The 21,943-nt window shown below is 36.9% G+C and overlaps 3 protein-coding genes across 9 annotated transcripts; all 3 read right to left on the reverse strand.

Annotated features, from left to right (window-relative positions):
* Positions 1-663: 663 nt before the first annotated feature.
* On the reverse strand, positions 664-4,457 carry LOC137712460 (ubiquitin-conjugating enzyme E2 10). Its single transcript, XM_068451529.2, has 5 exons — positions 4,319-4,457; positions 4,134-4,206; positions 2,360-2,487; positions 1,560-1,664; positions 664-1,009 (listed from the first exon to the last, which is right to left on the reverse strand). The coding sequence occupies exons 2-5, from the start codon at positions 4,201-4,203 to the stop codon at positions 866-868; spliced, it is 447 nt and encodes a 148-aa protein (XP_068307630.1). The 5' UTR covers positions 4,204-4,206; positions 4,319-4,457; the 3' UTR covers positions 664-865.
* Positions 4,458-8,463: 4,006 nt separating this feature from the next.
* On the reverse strand, positions 8,464-12,608 carry LOC137713399 (putative inactive receptor kinase At4g23740). Of its 7 annotated transcripts, none has more exons than XM_068452691.2 (4): positions 12,256-12,527; positions 12,050-12,141; positions 10,315-11,606; positions 8,464-9,373 (listed from the first exon to the last, which is right to left on the reverse strand). In XM_068452691.2, the coding sequence occupies exons 2-4, from the start codon at positions 12,064-12,066 to the stop codon at positions 8,718-8,720; spliced, it is 1,965 nt and encodes a 654-aa protein (XP_068308792.2). In that variant the 5' UTR covers positions 12,067-12,141; positions 12,256-12,527; the 3' UTR covers positions 8,464-8,717. The 7 variants fall into 7 exon arrangements, with proteins under 7 accessions (XP_068308792.2, XP_068308791.2, XP_088540361.1 ...); XM_068452690.2 differs by having other exon boundaries at positions 10,315-11,633; positions 12,256-12,484; XM_088684235.1 differs by having other exon boundaries at positions 10,315-11,600; positions 12,256-12,483.
* A 6,245-nt stretch (positions 12,609-18,853) lies between these two features.
* Positions 18,854-21,449, reverse strand: LOC137713972 (putative glucose-6-phosphate 1-epimerase). The gene is made up of 7 exons (XM_068453332.2): positions 21,251-21,449; positions 20,341-20,415; positions 20,028-20,245; positions 19,794-19,928; positions 19,608-19,710; positions 19,421-19,520; positions 18,854-19,326 (listed from the first exon to the last, which is right to left on the reverse strand). The coding sequence occupies exons 1-7, from the start codon at positions 21,341-21,343 to the stop codon at positions 19,157-19,159; spliced, it is 894 nt and encodes a 297-aa protein (XP_068309433.2). The 5' UTR covers positions 21,344-21,449; the 3' UTR covers positions 18,854-19,156.
* Between the last annotated feature and the right edge of the window lie 494 nt (positions 21,450-21,943).

Below are 21,943 nucleotides of genomic sequence, written 5' to 3' on the forward strand. Positions count from 1 at the left end.
AAAATCGTGATTGAATACCCCTACATTCATTAAAAGAATTAAAATCCCTCACAATCCCAATTGAATCCCCCAATGTCATTTAGACAAAAACCCCACCAAATCCCTTAAGAACGAGATTTTTTCAAAGTGCCAGATATTCGAGCAGGTACTTCACATGTCATAAAATAAGTGAAAGGAGATTTCAGTCTTGAACACCCGGTACTTGGAAGAGCCACACTTGTTTGAAATAGTTATTTGGGCCAACCCATTTGAAGCCTTCTAGAAAATGAACCACTCTTACACAGTACACATCCATGTTCGATGCTGATAAAGAAGTCCGAGGAGGTTTTCTTCTTTTTGGAGGTTTCAAATCGCATCGTGTTAGGCTAGGCTGCGTTGCTTGATGAAAGAACCTGATCTGGGTGGTTCAGCCGGACCTGGCGTCGGCATGTGACGTCCGTTCAGCTCCAGTCTTCCTCATGGGGGTACAAAAACACTAGCATAACTCCCGCTTACCTACCAATCACAATTTCACACAATGATAAAACTATTGTTGTGCTTCCAAGGAGTTGATTCTGCATGCGTCAACATGTAATTTGCAAACAGCAAAACGACTAGTTTCAAGGAGTAGCTAAAAATAGTTCAATTTGAACAGCACTTTGTTAGAGGGCGACACGAGAGAAATTGGTTTCAAAGTCTCATAAAAACTTTTGCATAACAAATTAACAATTCAAAAGCAATAGTGTTCCGAGGGCAGAAAACTCTCCCTTTTGGTCCGCTTATGTGAAGAACATATCGATCACACATTCATTCATACATCTGATCAGATGATCATAATGCCACAGGGAAAGTAGCCCTCAGTCACGCAGTCCTAGCAGCACTCAGACTAACCCATAGCATACTTCTGAGTCCAGCTCCTAGCGGTGGTCTCGTACTTGTTCTTGTCAGTCTTGTACATATGGGCAATCTCTGGCACCAAGGGGTCATCAGGGTTTGGGTCTGTCAACAATGAACAGATCGAAAGCAACACCTGCAAAATAAAAGTGAAACCAGTGCATGTGCTTCAGTAACATGAAGGATAAAGCGTTGCATCAAATATAATAGCCAGTTATCAAAAATTTCCAGCAAAACCAGTTTCAAAGTGTATGGCACATCTGATCGAACTTTGTTTCCTGTTTCCTGTTCCGTGCATAACATCATAACCATTCACAAGCCACAGCGTATCGCATCAAAATAGTTCAAAAAGACAACGGGTCCCCAATATCAATGAGTAATTCACTTTGGAAATTTCTTGGTACAGTTAGCATAAGTGACTATTTGTCACAAGGCCAATAAAGGACTTGTGCTGTTTGTTTCTCATAGAGCTCTAATGTTTCATGCAAATTTTAATTTGTAAAACTTCAGAAATTACAATTGCAAATCAAAAACCAAAAAGTATAAATCATAAGGGGCCATGCAATAATAACGGAGTCTGCCAAAATTATGGCATAGGATCATATGAGAAAAACCCAAGTTTCATCACTAGTTTCTGTAGAACAATCAAATTTGTGAAGAAAGCATTCCGGGTATTAAGCATTTACCTTGGATATGGTCAGGGCAGGGCTCCACTGTTCTTTCAATATGTCAAGGCAAATGCTACCGTTGCTGTTGATATTAGGGTGAAAGACCTTTGTCCTGAATGCAACCTGCACAAAACATAACAGTAACATGAAAATAACCAATATGCACAGTTCACAATTTCTTAGTCATTTGTTACAATTTTGATTCCTAATCCTCATGCATAGATTTTGGTTAGTGTGCATATTACCACATGGAACTTTGAAAATGAAGCAGATATACAATACAACTTAAACGGTCTGTCAGATTAGGCCCTTTTGCTAATTAGCTTACATCATATTTTAACAAAGGAGCACCACATGTGAACCATGTCGAGTCCCACTTACTGAAAAGTAAGTAGTAACACAAACTGGTTACCGCTGCAATGCAGGAGACCATTTACTTCATTACTTGATATGCTAGAAAAGAAATAATTCTCAATTCGGGATATGAAAAATACATTTGGCGTCAGGCATCAATTGATTATTGTTGGAACAATAAGAATCAACCAAGGCATAGTGGCACAGATGGTGGTCATATTTCCAAGGCATGAGCCTAAATTGAATTGGTTATCATATGTGTGTACTCAAGGTAGTATAAGAATAGGATTGACATGTTTCCAGATTTTTTTTACACCAGATGATGTACCTCTCTATTGGACACCTAGATACTATGATCCCATGGAAGCTGAAAGGAGAATGAAAACAGCAAAGCAATAAAGAAAAGAACTATCATGCAACAGCACACCAATTTGATGTGAAATTAATCGAAAGCCAGCAAGTACCTTGGGTGGCTTGAAAGGATAGTCTGGAGGAAAATGGATAGTGACAAGAAACACTCCACCTGCATAAGGACTGTCAGCAGGACCCATTATTGTTGCCTGCCAGTGAAACATGTCTTCTGCAACTGGGCCTAAATATATACATAAGAGCAAAGGTAATCAAATTGAATCTGTAAATAACAAAGTCATTAGAGTTCTTTATCGAATAGTTTCAGTAAATTTTCAACCAAAAAAAAAAAAAAAAAAAAAAAAAAAGGGAAAAGTTGCCATTCACTTGCACATAGTTTCAGTGATCACGGTAGATAGACTGCTGTGGCTATAAATGAGAGAAGCTTAGTCCATATTCTCTCAAAACAATGAACTCTTGCAGCCATTAAGTGGATTAAAACCACGGGGTGGGATGATAATGACGACAATGACAAAAATGATGTTCATACAAATGATGAAACAATCCAACACAATTGAGTCATTCAAAACTCAAATATCATTTATAATATAAGCCATATGTAAGACGTTAATGTCTATCTTCAAAGTAAACCAGTAAAAGAATATGCGTTTATAGTCCATTCCGTTGAATAATAGCACTTAAGTAGAAATGGGGTAGTTTAGGGTAAGTCATATCCGGGATTAACTAATAGTTTCCTGTATACCTAATGCCCATTCTCAACCTAAACCAATTGTTAGGGTGGGTAGGTTTAGGTCTATTCTATTTATAGCACATATCCAGCTCAAAGAAGGGAAGAAATATCTATAATTCAATACATGCAGTAGACATTGTCACAAAGGGGAAATTTACTAAGAGAAGAAAGATAAAGCAGTTTACACTTCATTTTCAGAGTACCGTCATTTCAGAGAATCTAGTGATAAAGTGCCAAACAAAAAACCCCAAAACAATACTCGAGAAACCCCAAGACAAGACTCAATCGCCTACCAAGGAACCATGCCATAACTGCTCTACCAAAGTAATACTTAACTCCATAAGAAACCCCAAAACAAATACTCAACACAATTCCAACTTCAAATTACCAGCCAACTTCTTTGAGTGCCCTAACCTCCCACTTTCTTTAGGCTTTCTAACAACATTGATGTCTCACAACTCAGCCCCTGGCACCCTGAGACCAAAGACAAGCATAAGAGTAACAAAAATCCCACCCAAAAATTGCTTTAACACCTCGGTGGACTTGCAAGACGAGTGATGCTGAAATAGTTACTCAGTATAAGGATCACCCAAAAATTGTAAAGGTTTCCCTTTTGGATGTTAAGTGGGTCCTCACAAACCACCGCTACAGATTTATGACCTTGTTAAATTGGAAATCATCAATTTATAACCAAGATGCTAGACGGGTCATCTATTGCCCAATTCTTTATATAGCAGGTAGGGCAGGGAAATGGGTATATGGGTAACAAGTAACAACTACCACACAATAGCATCTTCAGTATCCTATACCTTCTTCTATATTCTCCAAACGTTCTTAACCATGCAATTCAGGTACCATATTTCCGAAAACAAATACAATTTCATTCGATTTTCGACAAATACAAAATTCGGCATGAGATAAAACGATCACAGGTCTGTGAAAGACTGCTGCTATTTGCACAGATTTACTGGTTTGAGTTAAATCAAACAAAATTTCAAAAACAAGCATCAATCGAAGCACAAATCAGATGGTGCTCATAGCCAAAACCTACCCAAAACACAAAATTGAGACTTTATCACCTTGCAAAAAATCAAAAGCAACATCAAAAGGAATCAGATCGGGTTCGAAAGTGGAAGTACCAGCGCTGCATGAAGTAGGAGGATCTTTCTGGAGGTCCTTGAGCTCCTTCAGGATCCGTTTCGACGCCATCACCTTCACAAACAAAAATTCAAACAAACAAACCCTAGATGATCAAATCATCTCGGATCAAAAAACCCCAAATTTAATTTCTGCAAATAGAGAGAGAGGAGAGACAGGGGGTTACCTTGACCTCAGAGACCCTCCTGCTTTTTATTGATTTTGATTTTATGTATTTTTGGATTTAAGTTTTAAGGTCTTATGAGTTTTTATTGGAAGGTGGGTAGCTCTTTAAACCATCATTCAAAGGCTTGATTTAATACTGATGTGATTCTGAAAAAAATAAATTGGTATAAAAAAAAGTTAGAAGTCTTTTTGTGTTTGCTAAATATTCAGCTTCAGCTTTTTATCACAGTTTTGGATGAAAAAATCCAAAAACAAGAAGCTGCAAAACCCAGCTTTGAAAAACCCGCTTTTTTTTCACATCAGTTTCACGTAAAAGTTTACCAAACACTATACTACTGTTTTTTTTTTTTTTCAAAAGCACTTTTACAAAAAAGTTTACCAAACACTTTGTTGCTTTATTTCACAGTTGCTTATTTTCACAGCACAGCAGAAGCAACCAGCCCAAAATCAATTTATATATTAAACCAAGGAAAGGGCACTTGTGTCATTTTACCTTTCATGCATTACTTAGCTTTATTATTCGTAAGTTTTTCAGTGTAATTGTTATAAAACGTTGAATAATGGAAAACAATAATTTTGTGTTTCAAAATTTTTAATCTTATCATTTTTGTTTTAAAAAAAAAAGTCATTGTAGTGAAGTCTTGAGCTCTATTCTAACTAGTTATTCCTATCGTTTGTTGAAAAAAAAAAAAAAAAAAAAAAAAAAAAAAAAGAGAACTAGTCATTTCTTTTGTCTTTATAATTTTTCCAGAATCGTAAGTCACGGTTATATTGGTTTCATATTTTCTCTCAAATTTAATCGGTTTTAGAGTCGTGTGTTTGCTCATCCATCTTTATTTCAAATGGGAACATTTATAAGTGATTGTAAGCATGTATGATTGCTTTATTTACAAAAAGATTAATATGTAAATATGTTTAATATTTACAGTGTACTTGTTACTCCTTGGGTGAAAAAAGGGTTAGAAAAGTTAGTATTGAATATAATACTTATATTCTTTAAAGTTAAATACACTCGCTACACACACGACAATATACGAGCATACAACAAATTATTTTTATTTTTTCTTTGATAAAGATGTCAAAGTAATAGATAAAAAATTAAAAAATTAAAAAAATACTAATAAAAAAAGTCTTAATTTATAGTCACATGATCTGTAAATAGAGTTGGAATATAAACTTTGTACATAGGGAGAATTTCATGCCCTTTGACACACTCCGACCGAAATCGAGGCATACTGGCAGACATCCGAAGGTGACGTAGCCAAAAGTGTAAGTAACGTGTAAAAAATAGAATAAATTTAAACCGAAGTTCGAATTTATTAAAGCTAATAAAGAGAGGGCACAGTTGTGGGAAGAACCATATTACACAAGTAGTCAAAGCATAGATGACAGTGGGACATAAGTAGAACAGTCAAACCTAAGTAAGATAATTATTACACAGTAGGAAACAAACTCCTACATTTATTTGGGTGGATGTGAGAATCGACAGGGATCCCTCGTTCACCACAAAAGATTTAGCTAACTAAGTCCTAGAGGGGCGAAAAACATAAAGTGTGAGTGAGTATTTGTTTTTAATTATATTATATATAAATTTTTATGGTTTGCACAAATGCATTTGGATTTAATATCATACATATCATGCCATGTTTTTATTTCATCTTAAAAGTACTATTATATTGTTGAGATTTATAAATTGTCATGACATGTTCATATATATACACATTAGCTGCTTATCATGCATGCTTGCACCGGTGTAGTACTCACCCCAAGCCAGTCTTGTCTTAGGTTGCAATAGGCAACTGGGACTCGTATGTGATTCACTTAGCATTAGTCTTTATGTGGTTGTAGTACTAGAGCGTATATTTTCATTACACCCAGTCCTGTTCATATCAGAATTTTTCTATATGGACTCGTGTGTTAGCATATATTCATGAGCACCTGATTTTCATATGCCACAGTTAAGATATTGGTAAGAATTTTCATTCCTAAATTTATCAGACTTTCTAAACTTTCGGTCAGCATCTACTTTAACTTTGATTCCATTCTCACTTCCTTGTACTGGAAGGCATTCTAGTCAACCTTGGGTACATGTCTACCTTACAACACTTCATATCATTTCTGAGATGGGCATATTGTACATGAGAACCACTCTTGCATTGAAGTTTAGCCAAGACTATCAATTCTTCAACCCCGAGAAACACGCTACTGAGTGAATCTTTATTGTTGGGGATTTAGTAATTCGGAAGCTACTATTGTAGCGAGAGGTTGCAAATAATGGTAAGAGAAAATAACTATGTCCCTGCCCATCAGATTGTATTAGAATTACGCACCGACTTAGCTTGCCACCATAGAATCAAATTAGGTACCAACACGTGTCCATGCTATAGAGATACATCTTTGATCTGTCACATGTGATTTATCCCCAGCCGTTGGAGATTAACCCAAACTTGACTTATGATAAGGTTCTAGTGACGATTCTTGATTGGAAAGAAAAAGTTCTCATAAACAAAACCGTTCGACTGGTGAAAGTCTTGTGGAGAAGCCACTCAGTTGAGGAAGCTACCTGGGAGATGGAGGAACGCATGCGAGCTCTTTATCCATGTTTGTTCTTTGATTATAATCCTCAGTAATGTAGAAATTTCGGAGACGAAATTTTCTTAAGGGGGTAGGTTGTGACAACCCGTCTCTAATTTTCTATGTAATTTCCTTCGCGAGTTTGTAAAATGATGAATATGCCCTTTTGGCAAAAGTAGAATCCAACGTGGACGTTTGATGCTTCACATTTAGTTTGTTTTTCCTATTATCGTAAATAATTAGTACTTGATATTATGTACGCATGAGCGTGAATTAGGCCTGAATCAGATTTGTAACGAAGAAACTATGCTCATTTAAAGTTCGTTAACAACTAGTAAAAATGTACAAGTGTGTGTTACCTAGTGTCGGTAGACACTATTTTTAGAACAGGTGAGGTAGATTTATTTTAACTTCTAGAATTGTCCAATTGTGGACATATCCCCTTTAAATCTAGTTCCTTTAAGGTAGACCATACTTACCATCCGATCACTTTCCTTCCTTCTCTCTCGGCCAATCAAAGGATTTCACACACACACACACACACACACACCCCTTTAAATCCAGTTCCTTTAAGATAGACCATACTTACCATCCGATCACTTTCCTTCCTTCTCTCTCGGCCAATCAAAGGATTTCTCACACACACACACACACTCTCTCTCTCTCTCTCTCTCCGTATCTCTCTTCTTCTCTGCAACATAAATCACCACATTTTATGGCTTCATCACCTTCCTGGTGTTAGCCAACATAACTCAATTCAGAGTCCAAGTGAACATGCCGGATCGGAGTGTGTCACCTTGGCTATTGGCTCCCTGTTGTTAATTCTCTGATCTTCTCACTTGGGAAAGCATTAATGCAAAGGTATTATTGAATAACATAACACATTTTGATTTCTTGTTAATGTGCATTTAACCGTTAAAGTGAGAGCAACTTCCATAGTATGATTACATGCTGAGTAATGTTTAGGATCATGGAAGTCATCCTCCACTGAGGTCAAGGCACACCAAAAAGAAAGGTAAACATTCTCATAACTAAGAGCATATCCACCAGTTGGTGGAAGGCAAGGGTAAGGGCACAAAACATGCCCTTCAATTCCATGACCACCTCTAGTAGTCTAAGAAGAAGAGGGCAAGTGGTGGGCCATATGAAGCCCGTCCAAAAGCTCGAACAACATATGCCCGACCTTGAGCCCCCGCTAGAAATGGGTGACGTCAACATCAAACAAGTGGGTTCTGCGGTGAAAAGTTGACCAACTAGTGAAGATGCTCTAATGGAGTCTTGGACTAAACTTGGTACACAGTTGTGTACTTTTTCGAAATGTATTCCTTCTTCCATAACATGGACTGTTGACTCTTGAAGAGTACCCTTCCATTTTCCTCTGTTTTTGTTTTTTGGTCAATATAATGTTTCCCATTTTCTGGTTTGAGAACAGAGAGACAGTGCTTTTCCCCACCACCACTTTAGAATTTTCGTACAACTTACTTTGAAATTTTGAGTTTTCCCTCCAATATTTTTCACATTCTGATGAACTTTGGCCATGCAGCAATTAGCATCAAACTTAACTTGCAGCTCTGAAAAGTGAAAACTTTGTGCAGATTGACCAAATAAATGTCCAAACTAAACAAAGCACATTTGAAATGCCATTGTGAGAATCAACAGCCAGCCACTAATACATTGACAATGACCTAGATTTCTATCTAAATTGGATCAACTTGACAAATAAAATAAAAAAAGTAACCACAAATTTGTTCACTAACCGGACCAAAACAACATTTTGAGATGAAATAAAAATACACCGGATGGGGAAAATGGCAAGTGGCGCTCGTTCATTGCGAAGTTGGATTTTCTGCTCCAACCACCGGAGGTGGTGTTGAGCTCTCGGATCTGTTTCCAGAAGATGGTCGATTGTCATTATCTGCCTGACGGACACTTTCTATCATCTTCACTACATCCAGCATCTTAGGTCGTTGATCAGGCATCCTTACAACACAAGACATGGCTATCTGCAACATCTCCACCATTTCCTCCTCTATATTTAGATACCTCATCAGCTCTATGTCAAACACTTCCGCTGTCCACTCCTCTCGGACAACTGAATGAACCCACCTGACCAAATGGACAATCTCATCACCAGCAGTTGTATGGATTGGGGATTTTCCAGTGAGGAGTTCCAGTAAGACAACCCCAAAGCTGTAGACATCAGCAGGTTGTCCTGACTTCCTGGTGTCCGTCACTTCTGGAGCTCGGTAACCAGCAGCACGGGAGATTGGTGGAGCCAGTGAGCTCATTATAGTTGCCAGACCAACATCAGAAACACAACCATACTGTTGCGTGTTTACAAAGATGTTTGAGGCTTTGACGTTTCCATGGACAAGCTTCCCACCATTCGCTGTATGAATATGAGCAATTCCCCTTGCGGCTCCAATTGCTATTCTCAGTCGGGTGTCCCAATCTAAAGGATTTCTGTCCTCTCCTCTTCTACCTGAAAATGGAAAGAATATTGCATGATATATATTAGCCACTACAAGGGATGAAGCGTGCAGCATAGACAACGGAGTAAGAATGCCAAGCATGCCACCAACCAAATATTGTCAAGCATGATGTGTAAAATACAATATTTGCATGTCTCTGCCTTGAGGGAATGAACACTTCCAGCGCACCACATGGATTACAAACAAAGAAGTCTTGAATGTAAGAACCAGAGGACCTTTTACACAAACAAGCTATTCAGACAGATATTTACTCCCCATTGTCCAAAATATCACTTCATATTGAGTAACCATGGATTATCCTAGTTTGAAAACTTACATTCCTTGTTCAAAGAAATGTTGAAGCCTTACAAAGGTTTATAACATCAGTGAACCCACTCACAGACTCTTATGAAGCTACTTTCTCTTGACACACGGTTGGTACCTACCATGTAGTATTTTGATGCACCAATTATCACTGGTCTTTATTGTTTTATTGATTAAAACAAGATTAGCTCCTAACCCTCAAAATTCAAGCGTTAAAAAATTGTAAGCCACAGTAATCGTAGAAGCCTTACACAGCAAAGGAGTTAACCATGGCACGTTCAAATATTTGACGACCTAAAACCATTTTAAAACAGTGAATTGAAGCTAAGACTCATAGTATTCCTGTATGTTTCGGGCTTGTTCCAAATGGCATCCTTCACATACCTAGTAGTACAGGTCCAACAGATTATAATGATCAAATACAATACAAGTTGTTCCACCAATTTTAGATACAGCAGAGTACTAATAGAAGGATAATGCTTATAACGTACGGGATATCAAGGGTATTAACTTCGAAAGAAAGAGGTAAACAATCAGCCATTTACATTCAACTCTTTTCAACAGAAAGATTATCAGCGTGACCAGGCTAACATGTATCAACTATAATATATGGAAGACAGTAACGTACCGTGCAACAACGCAGAGATGCTCCCTTGATTGTAGTAATCATATACCATCAGCTTCTCATCTTTGGAATAATAATACGCCTTCAATTCAACCACATTTTCATGCCTCATATTGCCGACAACCTCCATATGTTGCTCAAAGTCCCGCTTTCCAACATTTACATCCTTCAACCTCTTCACCACCACACTGGTTGCATCTTCTAGTATAGCCTTATATGCTGTACCAAATGTCCCCTTCCCAAGCACCTCAGCTGAAGCCCTCAATAAGTCCTCCAGATCAAATGCGTAGTGGCAGCCCTCAAAGAATACCAGTTTATTATTTGCATCTTGACTCCGTGAGATCACCTTTTCCGGTGACATTTCCCCCTTGGACAATTTTCCAGAAAGCCTATCTTCTTTCTTTCTTCTTGAGCAGAAAACAAGTATCAGAAATGCAAATGCTACAATGCCTAAAACAGCACCAGCAACTATAATTCCCAACAGTGCTGTCTCACCAAGCTTCCCACCATTCTTAGATTTCAGATATGGTTTAGGGGTGGGCGGAAGAACTGGGGGAAGCTCAGGTGGAAAACTTGCAAAAGAAACGTTGTTACCAACAAACACCGACCTTGGAAACCTCTGAAGAGACTCAGGGACACTACCATTCAGCTTGTTGTTACATAAGTTAAGCTGCTGCAATTTATGTAGTCCAAGATCAGGGATTTCACCCGAAAGCGAGTTGTTTGCTAGATTCAATCCCGAAAGCTGAGTCAAGTTGGAGAGCGAAAAAGGAATGCTCCCATTGAAGTGATTGTTAGACAAATTAACAATGGTGAGGTTCTTCCAAACCGAGAAGTCCAAGGGCAGTGGCCCAGAGAAGTTGTTGAACTGAAGATACAGAAAAGACAAATTCTTCAGATTGGAAAAATCAGAAGGGAACTCCCCACTAATCACATTGGATCTAAGACTCAAAGTCTGCAGCCTCGAGAGGCGGCTAAGCGTGTTGGCCGGTATCTGGCCGGTAAATCCAATGCCGGGCAATCGGACAGCTATGACATAAGACTGATCCTCACTACAAGTCACTCCAGTCCAGTGGTCACACACAGAACTGCTCTGGTTCCAATTCAGAGGGCGAGAGTGAGGGAAATTGTTCACGAAATCGAGCAACGCCTGCTTATCTTCAACTGGGTTTGCATTTCCTTGCAAGAAAATCAAACCCAAAAGCAAAATCCAAAACAAAATGCCATGACCCGCCATTTCCCTCACTACCCTCACACCAAAATCCCAAACCCTTGAAGCAGAAAACGAGCTGTTCCTGCAAAGTCTCAATCTTTTCAAGCTTCTGACAAAATATAGAGGGAATTAACAAGCTAAAAATACAAAAGACAGAATGTAAAGCGAAAGGAACAAAAAGAAAATTAAATCGGATTCCAAGAACATTGTCGAGAAAAAGCAGAGGTGACTCTCAGAAATTTCTGATATAAAGAAACGAACTTTTGCAGGCTTTGAATATCGTGTTTTTATAATAAAAAAGGGAGTTATTTTATTGTGCAAAAAGAAGCAAAGTATGCACAAGTACTACCAGAAATCGAGCTTCTTTTTGTTCTTTGTTCTTTGTTTGCTTTGAGCTTTGCAAAGTTCAAATTTCGAAAAAATTGCAGAAACCCAAAAAAATTTACATGGGCATTGTTTCCAGAAACTGTGTAAAAAAAAAAAAAAAAGAAGGAAAACAAAAGCGCCCAGAAGCTCAAAACGTACCTACACATAAACACCATTGATTTCAGATCTGACCCATCAAAGTTCTCTGCTTATTGAGTGAACCCAAGTGAAAAACCAGTTCAAATCTGCCTCTGAACCCAAATAATCCAGAGTAAAATTACTCTTTAGAATAAGAAACAAAAATGTGGAGAGAGAAAATTACTGTGAGGAATGTGTGAGAGAGAGAGAGAGGAGTGGAAACGTACATGTGATGATGACTCCAAACTGATGGTGCCGGAAGCTAAATCAGCATCCCATGTGAGAAGGCCAGAGAGGTAAAAGATTTTACCTTTCTTCAATTTTTTGGGGTTAAAAAGTAAAAAAATTAAGAAGAATGGGGCCGCTATTTGAATTCACGAGGCTTTGGAGGGCTCTGGGGAAATACCCGTTTCTCTGAAGAAGCTCTCGATGAAGAAGAAGGGAGTGGGGGCTGCTGCTGCAGCTGAGGAGTGTGGGGAGTTATTATAACGTGACCGGTGGTGGGAGCGAGTGGATCGTAAGTGTACGTGGTCAAAAAAGTTAACCAAACGCCGTCACATAATCCTACGGGCTCTAACACAGCGACACAAAACTCAGCGGCCAGGATTAACCATAAACTTCCCCTCTCCACCCATCGTTAACAAACGACAGCTCAAGGACGAAAAGAGCACGTTAACATGTCAGAACCTGACGTCAACACGTCACCATCCGAGCCAAACCGGTCCGGCCCACAATAACGGCGTTTCCGTCCACCAGATACCAAACTCACGATTCAACACAATACAACGGTCTAGTGCTATTTATCGGTATTTATAATCAATATGTGTTAAGTTCGATTCTTTTTAAAACAAAAGTTGAATTACAATATTGTCCAAGCCTATTGTAAGTCATAACCCATTCTCTCATTTTTTTAATGCAGATACTAATGTTTGTTTAAAAATAAAAATAAAATAAAAACTAGCATACATGGATATATGTTGACTCTTTCCAAAAACTAGCATACATATACATAGATATGTGTTGACTCTTAAAAACTAGCATTAGAGATTCTAGTCGTAACTATGTTTTTTTGTTTGTTCATTTATCTGGAAACTATTTGTTTTAGTAAAGACTATATATACCAATATATCTTTCTTTCCAATAATACGTATTTGGGAACCAAGTCTAATGGCTTGTAGAATTACTAGATTTGCTCTATTTCGTGGCGGATTTATAATTTTTTTTTTCTTGTTCTGTGGTCCTGTTTCGGTTCACCTTTTTTTTAATCTCTTATTCATTTATTTTAACCGTATTGTGAGATTTTTGTCAAACAACTTATCATCATGACAACTATATTCTATAAACGTTTTTATGAAAATTCTAAACATCACAAGTAGCAAGAAAGAGCAAAGTAGGGGATAATGGAAAGGGATTGTCTCCGGATCTCTTTCCACCAAATCCATCAAGTTCGTGATCCAGATCATTGCAATTTGATTCAACGGCTACAAATAGGAAGCTCCTTTAAAAGTTATAATAATTGTAGCTGTTTGATCAAATTTCAAAGACACAGATCCCGAATTTGATGGATTTGATGGAAAATGATCCTCTCCGGATCCCTTTCAGCGATAATAACCTTTAGGAACTGTAAAGCAGCAGAACCCATACCAAATAATTATGAAGACAATTTTTTTAAAATTAGCATTTTATGCAGCAATTATCACAATTTTCAGCTTTAAACATTGGCTGTTTAAAGTCAATGCAATCACTATGTTCATTTTCAACCAGCTAGCTTCCATCACCTGCTACTGTAAGCCCCTTTCATGATGATCATTGTTATTATTATTGAACTTTTTACACCTAGGTCACCAAACCATCATTGTCATCTACAACAGATCCGGTCCGAGGGGCACATGGCCGAAAATAGTCTAAAATGGCACGAAAATTGTCTCCAACCGAAAACAAGGCCAAAAGGTTCATGGGCCCCACTGGGCCAAAAAAGGAGAAAATGACCAATCGGCTAGCCCAACCCAGCCAGCTAGCCCCGGACTAGTTTAGCAATTTGAATCCAACGGCTAGTTGCTGATGCCCCTTAGCCCCCTCGGTTGGAGATGGTTTTTTGTTACAAGGCTATGTTTGGCCTATGGCCCTCTGACCCCTTGGTTGGAGATGGTAAGAAAAATGGTCTGACACTGTTCATTAAAATATTAATTTTTGGAGGGCTATAGGGCCAAAGAGAGCCCTCTGGCCCTCATTCGGTTAGAGATGGTCTAAGGTGATGCTATACACCCATCCGTTGTTACTTTTTACACATCTCTCTCAGTTTTCGATAGTTGGATCAAATGAATTGAAAAAAGATATTAATAGCAAAAAATTAACAACGGTGTATGAGACCTACAAATGGGTGTGTGGATAGCAGTTTCCTTGTCCATATTCTTTGGAAGAAGTAAAACTATAAAAATGTTCTCCGAAGTTACCCGATGATTGAAAAATACATGGTTATCCGGTTTTGGTTTGGTTATCAAAGGTGGAGAATTAATTAATGTGATTTTAGTGTTTTAATCTCTACTCTTGATATCAATTTAACAATAATTTTTTATTAATTTTTATTATTAAGTTATCAAGAGAACGGAGCTTAGTAAAACTGATTTAAACTATATAAAAAGAGGCAAATTAATAGTACTTTTGCCAATGTTTCTAATATTGGATATATATATCCACTTTGATTTTTTATTTTTTCCCTCTCTGTTTTTATAATTTTATTATTTTTGCCCCTAATCTGTCTTATTCTTTTGTTTCATTATAAGAACACACCCACTTTTGTCTTAATGCATGTCTAGGTCTTTATTATCTTCTAGACTTCAACCAAATTCTGGACCACCTTTTATTTTTCATCACAAATTCTTAACATCATTATTTGGCCATTGTTGTCCTTGCTGCTGGTTGGTAAAGAAAGCTTTGATGTGGGGTCATCAGTAGATGAATTATTCGGATTGTGATTCTCACTGTTCTAAAAATTTATGCCTAGCACCATCTAGACGATAGGCAGCTAATCATTAGATATTTGAAAATTAAGAAATAGCGTGTAGATGCTTAGGGCCCACCTAGACCACCTAGGTGCCCATCGAGCTCATTCAAACCCGCCTAAGCACCCACCAAACCCATCTAGACCCACCTAAATCCTGACTCTCACAATAGCAGACCACATGTGGATCATCTCATCCCGTGCCTGACTATGAGCTTCGTAGATAGATAATAGGTCATTTTCATTTTGCATTTTATTTTTTTCAATAAATTGTAAGAGACTTGTTGAATACTTAAATGAACACGCAATATATGTTTGTTCCTCATATTTTCATGAAATTATGTATTTTTTAAGTATAAGCTTATTTATACATATATTACTTAAATCTGTCTAGGCCCCTGTCACATCCCGGCCCAGGCCCTCACCACATTCCGGGCTCGACTCCACCGTAACACAATATTGTCCGCTTTGGGCCCCGACCATGCCCTCACGATTTTGTTTCTGGGAATTCACACGAGAACTTCCCCAATGGGTCACCCATCCTGGGATTGCTCTAGTGCGAACTAGCTTAACTTCAGAGTTCCGATGAACTTCGAAGCCAGTGAGCTCCCATGACCTTGTGCTAGGTAGAAATGGGAATATACATAAAAGGCTTACATGATCCGCTCCCCTGGACGATGTGGGATGTTACAATGATGAACTCCGAAGCCAGTGAGCTCCCAAAATGCCTCGTGCTAGGTAAAGATGAGAATATACATATAAGGCTTATAGAATCCACTCCCCTGGGCGATGTGGGATGTTACAGCCCCGCCTTGCCACCTATGCGCTAGGTCTCAATCTGCCGCCCAACTAGCGCTTAACGTCCTTTAGAACTTTAGTGACACATGTCAACAACTTCTCTCAATCTTTTCTACAAGTCGTATTTTAAGAATTTAATTTTTCATTGAGAACACATGCATAGTACTACAATTATATGTGTTATTTTAGAACCTTACAACTTCTCTCAATCTTTTCTACAAGTCGTATTTTAAGAATTTAATTTTTTATTGAGAACACATGCATAGTGACTACAATTATATGTGTTATTAATAAGAATAAATAATAAAATTGATATGCCTCACATCAAGAGTATATTATTAACGTGTTATAATTTAAATAAATAATTAACATCATGTGACATACAGAGTATCGAATACATTAAAAAGTTACACGTTTTCTAGAAAGTATCCAATAATTAAATCCAAATTGAAGGCATGTTGCAATTGGAAGTTTGTAGAATAAATTAGGCAGTTAGTATCTGCCCCTGCATATATGTGCTTTTATTTAGATTGCATACTTTTTGCAGAGTTGAAATTGCATGTGAATTAGAGGTGAAAGGGAATTTGTGCATGGGAGGGGAGCATGCAAATACAGATCATGTGGAGCTGTCTAATACATGTTTATCATTTTGATTTGCTTAATCTGGCTTCATATACATTGGCCGGTCCCATGTTCGATATTTTGAATTGGTGAGTCTGCTTGATTGTGGCCAGCGATAGGGTGGAATTCCCCATAGCCTCTTCAGGTCTGAAAAATGTGGATAACCATGGTTTGCCACATGTTGTCCCCCTTGTGAAAAAAGAAAGGGAAAAAAAAAAAAAGATAAGGAATAATACAATAGCCCTCATTTAATTGAGACCCTTGAGCTCCACAATTTTCTTACTAAGCCAAACTAAACTTAATTTATAAACGCCCCAATTTACGCCTTGCACTCGTTGCCTGAACAAAATATAATAAACGTGAGACACATGTTTCATGCAACGGGTGCAGCAAACTCGTTTATCTTCCTTGAAGGATTTGATGATTCTATCTTCATTGAGGGCCAATGCCAACTTGTTTTTTCATTGTTTTGTGAGTAGCCCAATAAGTTGTTGGGTGAACAAAATCGCTTTCATTGTTCCTCCTAAACCTTGAACTAACACATCATGGTCGTTATAATTCATGGAAATATTGAACATGTTTCTGCACATGGTCCCATTGAGTAACTCACTATTTCCCTTCAAACATAGTAGTGCAACCCAATTGGTGTTCATACGACATGCTATTGTACACAAAAATTCTTCAGTGCATCAATGCATTATATACATCGTCAAATTTAACAGTTAGATGGGCTCAAGAATACTAGATAATTTAATGAATGAATCTAAGTCACTTAAAATACAATATATACTATGAACTGATGTGCAGTAAAATTTTACAGTACATCAATGTATGACATGCATTGTTAAATTTTGACAGCCGGATAGGTTGAAGAATACAAGAGAATTTAACGAGTGAATCATATTTGACCCACTTAAAAACTAATATATACTATATATTGACGTGTAGTAGGAGTAATTATACTATGAAATTTCGCTTCTTTTCTCCCTTATCCAAAAGGAAAAACTTACACATCCTTTGTTTCATATCCCTTTATGTATGTCTCTCTTTTTACATTAGTGAGAGATAAATGGGTATGAAACTTTGAATCAAAGGATGAATATATGCATATTAATGTCATAGAAGAGGTTTTTTTTCCTGTGGAGGTTTTGTTTTTGGTTATTTAATATTTGTAATCGCTGCAAGGAAGAACTTTTACTTATGCTTTATTTGCATAAGTGTCGTCTTCTTTCTATATGACGATCCTTTTAAAGCTATGTACGATATAATATGTCAGGGTGAACTTTCTAACAAAAAAATTGATTTTTTTTTTCATACAAGAATATTCTACTTTAAACTAGAAAAAAAAAAAAAAAACAAATTCAAACTCGTTTGTACAATGTTAAAAATAAAAAAATTCAAACTCGTGTGCATACGACTTTACTAATGTGAATGGCTATCCACGTGTGAAAGTGTGGTGGGCCATCACTCAAGTCCCTGGATCGAAGAATATGGGCTGTGGTGTCAGCAAGCATGCACGGCTGCTTTATTTAGACCAAAGCTGCAATTGTCTTTGGTCAGTCAAGCTCAACGACGGTGGACGGATTCATCATCTTGACTTTTGAAAGTTTATTCACGCAAAAATAAATAAAATAAAATAAAAAATCATTTAATCCCTCTTGGTGAAAAACGTATTCATAATATTTTTTTTATATTTCAAATTATATAAACGTGTTCATAATATAACTAATAAATTCAGCAAGAAAAGAAAAAAATTTGTTCTTAATTTCAAAATTAAGCTTGGTTAATGTCACTTAATGGTTTTTTTTATTTGTAAATGAGAACAGGTATTAAATTCAACTCTCGTAGACAGTGAGTTCAAACCAAATCTCTATAGCTTATGAGCTTCTAATAAAATTGAGCAAACTGTAAAACAAATAGAAACAAAGATCGGAATTTTGGTTTAAGGATTTAGTAATGTATTACTTTAGAATATGTGGGCCATAAGGCGTCGTCACAGTGATGATTGATGAGTGAAATTATATACGCTTCTACGTGTCGTTCTTATATATTTAATATTAAAATATTAACAACAAATCAGAGTGGCGCAGCGGAAGCGTGGTGGGCCCATAACCCACAGGTCCCTAGATCGAAACTAGGCTCTGATATAAATGTGCGCTCTTTTTTCATACTTGTTGCATCTTTTTTTCTTCTTTGTGGTCTTGCATCAATAAATTTTGTGTGAACACTACAAGTCATTATATAGATAATAGGATATGTGTGTAAAAAATTTACTAACTCAAAAAATAAAATTTCTCACCATTTATATAAAAACACGTGGTGTACCACTCGTATGTACCACTCGTGTTTCTGTCATAATGAAAAAATAATTTAGAAACTTAAAGATTATATTCCACCAAAAAACATGATTAACTCTCTCTTATTTTTCCCTCTACAAATTGTAATATGCAGTGTATAAATTACAAATTTTCACGACTAAATTGAGATGAACCATATACATTCTTAAGGTTACAACTACAATGGGGTGAAGCAAAAAGAAATCTCCGCCTCCGTCGAACGAAATCGATTAAGAAACATAAACCAAAATTAAAGCTAATGATCATGTTCTTAATGATAGTTTATTGCAAACATTGTCGAATTTTTCGACCCTAATTAATATTGGTACTAGGTTTATTTCTTCGCCTGCAAGTCACTGCCAGCCTCTTTATTTAACTGGAAGGGACAAGAGAGAGCTCCAATCGACCGGTCCATTCCTCGCCAGGCTTCAAGGTGATCGGCTTCTCGATTGATGCTCCGTTAACACACAACATTTGTTTGTATTCTTCGTCTCCAAGATCCACCATCGCTTTGGACTTCTTCTCCCATGGATTCCATACAACTAGCACATGTAAAGTTCAAGAACACAAGATTTTAATTTGTCACCAAGTAAAATGTCAAAGTTTACACTAATCCAAATAGAACATGATTCTCACCAACATCTGGAAGTCCCTCCTTTCGCACGGTGAATGTCTTCTTCTTTTCATGATCGAAAACTGCTATCACATCCGAAGACTTGAGATAAGCGCGGTCTACCTGCCACAAAAAATGAACTTCACTTCATTAGAAAGAGCGTTTTGGATCCACTGACAAGTTGAGAAGGTTTTGGGAAAACACAATTACCTCAGATTCGAATGTTAAGGCATCGCCTTGTTCTGTAAACCGCTCCTTTTGACACAGGTTGTCTAGATAGTCTAGAGTCTCCAATCCCTCAATCCTCACTTCACTGTCAGTCCAAATTATATTCATTTAAATCTCGGAACTTCAATTAGTCTTTAGTTAGATTATGCTTAATTAAACATTATGTACCTGATATCCGAAATGGAGAAGTACGTATGATAAGCAAACGCAAAGCTAAAAGGCTTGTAGTTGATGTTCCTGATGCGCGATATAAGCGTTAGATGCCCTTCTGCTGCCAGTGACACCCTAAGGCGAAACTCGAAACTGAAAAACATGTTGCAAATCATCATGTTAGAAACTAATATTTGTACACAAAGCATTAGTATGCTACTTTTTCAGAATTCATGCTGCTATATGTGCTACCTATGTGGCCAAATCTTCATGTCATCGTCGGATGGTTTGAGCAGCAAGTCGACGTAGGCTTTTCCATTCGAATCATTCGGACGTAGAGGTGGAGGATCATTGTCAATGGCCCAAATCCTATTCCTGGCAAACCCGTTATGGTCCAACGATCCGGTCCCAACCTGCGGAAAACAGATTGGAATTCCTCCTCGGACTGCTTTTGGCGGCTTAAAAATCGCCTTCATAGACGAAACAGAAAATATATTAGCTAACATAGGAAATCAGTGTACATTTTCCCGATTGTTCATGAATAACAAATGAATAACTTCTTCACCTTGCTACTAATGAATAACAATTCTTCGTTGCGTTCGGTTTTCCATGACAGAACCTGGCCTCCGTGCAAGCTCACCTGGATTGTGTTTGCACAACAACATCAGAATGCATGTAAACTATAAATCAGCAATTTTAGGCCTGTTGAAGTATACCAAGTCCTACGTCGGAAACTTGACTAAATAAAATACAACTTATTTTATTTATATATATGGATTTTTTTAACTTTAATCCTTCAAGAAGATTGATATTTAAAATAAACCTGGTGTTAGATTACATATTGATTATAATCCCTTGATGTGTCATTGATTCAAAATAATTAATGTGCATTTTATTTAATGTCTCCCATTAAATATTTAAATTTATTAACATACATTTTTTTTTTTTTTTTACCATATGTATGCACCGAAATGTTAGTACCGAAATGTATTATATTGAATTAATGTAACTAAATGTTTGTATCGAAATGTAGGTACCAAAATGTGTGTAACTAGATGTATGCACTGAAATGTATTATAATGAATTTAATGTACCTAAATGAAGAAGACAATGTGCATCAAAATATATTGTATAACAAAAATTTGTTTATCTAAATGTTTACAACAAAATATATTACGATAAATGAAATGAAAATGAAAATTATAATGAAATAAAATTAATACATTAAAAATTTGAAAGAAAAAGAGAAATAATTAAAAAATAAAAATATAATTAATCAATAAGGTTATTAATGTATCAAGGGACTAAAATTAGATTTTGATCTTACTCATGGATTTAATCTAAAAGTCATTTTTGCCAAGGATTAAAATGAAGTTATACACACACACACACATATATATAATGGTTTTGCTACTAATAGACTAAACCAATGGTTAAGTTGAGGACAATATCGATGTTGGTAAAAGAAATCTAACCTGAACTGAGGCTCCTCGCGGGTTCTGAAGATGAACTTGATCGATTCCATTCTTGTCTTTCGAAACTTCAACTGCTGATCCAGAATCATTCATTTCAAGAACACAGCAAGAACACCAATTGAATAAACAAGACCACAGATGACTCTCTCTCTCTCTCTCTCTCTCTAGAAAACAGCTTCAAATCTGTACGAAAAGAAATAGTCAGCTGCTCATTCAATCAAGCAGTTGAGAAACTCAACTTTCACATGAACCTTTCTTGTGACAAAACCTATATTTTCTTGTGAACTCAAACCAAATTCCCAGCTACCAACCCAACTCTCACTTTTTGAACGGGTCCAAATTTTGTGAAGAAAAACTGGATAACTAATTACCCAAAAAATGAGACCAAACTGTCTTAAAATTCCCTCACAATCCCGGTTTCAAACCAAAAACAAAAAGCATTCATGATAGGAACAATTGTCTGACAAGTAGGAAGAAAAACTGGAAGCTATGACATAAGAAGAAATGAGGTCAAAACACCTTTATATGGACGGAAATATGAATTTATCTATACAACACAACAGAATAGCTAGATTAACGTTTGGGCGCTCCTGATGAGGAAATATTAAAACGTCAGATCGTATACAAGAGATCAAAGTCCTTGGGTATGTCCTTGGAGGGTTACTGATCGCGATTAAGAATAAATTAGTACCG

Source organism: Pyrus communis, chromosome 14 (assembly GCF_041283825.1).
Source record: "Pyrus communis isolate YQ-2024b chromosome 14, ASM4128382v1, whole genome shotgun sequence".
Taxonomy (NCBI): Eukaryota; Viridiplantae; Streptophyta; class Magnoliopsida; order Rosales; family Rosaceae; genus Pyrus; species Pyrus communis.

Excerpts from the sequence above, each read along its gene's own strand:
- LOC137713972 (XM_068453332.2), bottom strand. The coding sequence starts at position 21,343 with ATGAATGATTCTGGATCAGCAGTTGAAGTTTCGAAAGACAAGAATGGA. Across the intron at positions 20,246-20,340 it reads TGTTATTCATTAGTAGCAAG|GCGATTTTTAAGCCGCCAAA; the intron begins GTGAAGAAGTTA and ends TCGTCTATGAAG. Across the intron at positions 19,327-19,420 it reads GGAGGGACTTCCAGATGTTG|TTGTATGGAATCCATGGGAG; the intron begins GTGAGAATCATG and ends TACATGTGCTAG.
- LOC137713399 (XM_068452690.2), bottom strand. Across the intron at positions 9,374-10,314 it reads CATCTCTGCGTTGTTGCACG|GTAGAAGAGGAGAGGACAGA; the intron begins GTACGTTACTGT and ends TTCCATTTTCAG.
- LOC137712460 (XM_068451529.2), bottom strand. The coding sequence starts at position 4,203 with ATGGCGTCGAAACGGATCCTGAAGGAGCTCAAGGACCTCCAGAAAGAT. Across the intron at positions 2,488-4,133 it reads TCCTACTTCATGCAGCGCTG|GCCCAGTTGCAGAAGACATG; the intron begins GTACTTCCACTT and ends GTATATATTTAG. Across the intron at positions 1,665-2,359 it reads ATCCTTTCAAGCCACCCAAG|GTTGCATTCAGGACAAAGGT; the intron begins GTACTTGCTGGC and ends TGTTTTGTGCAG.